The sequence below is a fragment of the Gavialis gangeticus genome, unplaced genomic scaffold (assembly GCF_001723915.1).
Source record: "Gavialis gangeticus isolate Ggan-Ray unplaced genomic scaffold, GavGan_comp1, whole genome shotgun sequence".
Taxonomy (NCBI): domain Eukaryota; kingdom Metazoa; phylum Chordata; order Crocodylia; family Gavialidae; genus Gavialis; species Gavialis gangeticus.
Genome location: NW_017729032.1, coordinates 786057 through 788223, shown reverse-complemented (window position 1 = coordinate 788223; position 2167 = coordinate 786057). Strand labels below are relative to the sequence as shown.

The 2167-nt window shown below is 44.6% G+C and overlaps 1 protein-coding gene across 2 annotated transcripts in view; it reads left to right on the top strand.

Moving 5' to 3' along the window:
* Positions 1-2167, top strand: part of NUP98 (nucleoporin 98) — a 135079-nt gene that overhangs the window by 72298 nt on the left and 60614 nt on the right. For both annotated transcript variants that reach the window (XM_019524439.1, XM_019524437.1), the window contains exon 15: positions 1782-2089. In XM_019524439.1, the coding sequence (XP_019379984.1) occupies positions 1782-2089 (308 nt within the window). The remainder of the gene's footprint in view (positions 1-1781; positions 2090-2167) is intronic.

The following is a 2167-nucleotide window of genomic DNA, read 5'->3' as shown; positions in this document are numbered from 1 at the left end:
GAAAAACAGAGGCAGGGGGCTTAACTCTGCCCCTTGCCCCCCTGTTGCCTCTGGCCCAAGCTGCTAAGGCACCACTGCTGCTACCAGCCCGGGCTGGGGCTGGAGCAGGCACCTGCTCTTTGCATCAGGCTGGAGTGGGGATGGAGCCTGCAGTGCTGGAGCAAGTGTGGTGGGGGTGGTATCAGGCAGCAGCTGCAGCTCTGGTCCCAGCCCCGTGTTGGGATGGAGCTGCAGCAGTTGCCTGCCCCACCACTACCTCATTGCAAGACAAGGGGCTTCCCCCTCCATGTTAAACTTGGGGTGGGGGAGAGAGGGACCTTGTCTTTAGAATTGAGTAAATAAGGTAATGTACTGTCCACAGACTCCCCAAGATCTAAATCTTTTAAATTCATAAACGTGTTACTTAAAAATAAGTTCAGATGTCTGTATGTTCCATTAAGTCTTCAGTGGTTTAGGACTTGTGCAGGGGTTATTTTGATATTTTGGCAGTGCCGGGTGCTTCTAAGTATCAAAATTATATAGTCTGATAACTGAAGTCTTTTTTGCCAAAAGAGCAGTTTCAGGCAGCGTCAGTTTCCCTGCTCTTATTTTTTTCAAAATGCTGGAACAATCTTTCCTGTTTTCTTACATATGAATAATAGTGCTGAGAGTGCTGCTGCTTTAAAATGGGTTTCTGTGTGGTTTTATTTTGGCGACTAAACTCCAAACCAGGAGTAGGCAACGTTTTTGGTCAGAATGCCAAAAACACCTGCAACCTTCACTTGCAAGGTGGTGGTGTGCTAGGGGCGGATGCCATGGGAGCTGCAAGGGGTCTGATCTTTGTTGTGGGAGCATAGACCTGGCCTCATACCCACTGTCCTCCCCTAGGCACGCGTGCCAAGCAAAATGCCTTTGTATGCCATACTGGCACCCATGTCAAGGGTTGCCTATCCCTGCTCTAAACTGTATAAACAGGCTTGTGTTAGTTGTCTAGGGGCAGAAGTCCTTTAATGATAGTACAATCTGTGTTGCAAGCTTTCTCACCAGTGATTCTATTAAGAGTTGTGCAGAACACTATTATTCTGAGATTACAGTTTGCCTTTGAAGTTGGGCAAGTCTCTTTAAATCTGACCACTGATCCAAGGGGAAAAAAAAATCCCCAAAACAAAGAACTAATAAAACCTCCAAATTCAGTGTAGATCAGTTTTGAGCTAGAATTTTCTTGTTTAAGTTCTGTGTTATCTTGAACTTCTTCAAAGCCTCTAGTCTCTTTGAACCAAAAAAATTGAGGGGAAAAAAAATGGGTGTCAAACAAAGTACTTATGTACTTTTTCCAACCTTTTTAAAATGAAAAGCTATCAAAACTTACCTCTTCCTGCAAATAACTATATGCTGGTGAATTGGCATTTGCAGGCTGCAAGGGCTTTTATCAAAGGGAAGAAAATATTCCTGACCAGCTTTAGTCTTAAGCCTAACCTAAACTCTTCACTCTAAGAAGAATTAAGTGGCTTCACTCACTGAATCTTGACAAACTATGCTGAGGCTACTAATTGTGGATTAAGCATCCCACACTGTTCCCAAATTTAGTTTGATTTTGTGGGCTGAGAGACCTGATCTGCTACGATTTTGTTGCTGTTTTCGGAAGCAGGTGTTAAGTATATTTTGGGCAGTGGTGCCTACAGTTGTATGCCTGCATCTTTGTGATGGAAATCTATGTGCTGTTATGGGAGGAGAAGCTTGTGTTATGACATGGAGATGCAGGATGTTTGACAGTGAGTGATGTTAGACTTTTTGTCTTCTAGGTTCAACTTTCTGTCCCGCTCTATTGATGAGAACCACAGACAGGATGGTGAGCCAGAGGAAGACGACGATCATCACGAAGTGACTAGGTTTTACACAAACCCCATTGCCAAACCCATCCCACAGACCCCAGAGAACGCTGTGCACAAACACCAGAACAGTGTGGATGATACCATTGTGGCTCTGAATATGCGGGTTGCCTTGCGAAATGGACTGGAAGGCAGCAGTGAAGATGCCTCGTATCATGAAGAGTCTTTGCAGGATGACCGTGAAGATGAGACTGAGAACGTGCATCATCTGCACCCAGCAGGTCAGATTAGCACTGCTCTATGGGGTAGCTTCAACTCTTTTGGTCTTGATTTTTTTTTTTTTTGTTTGTTTACTGAAC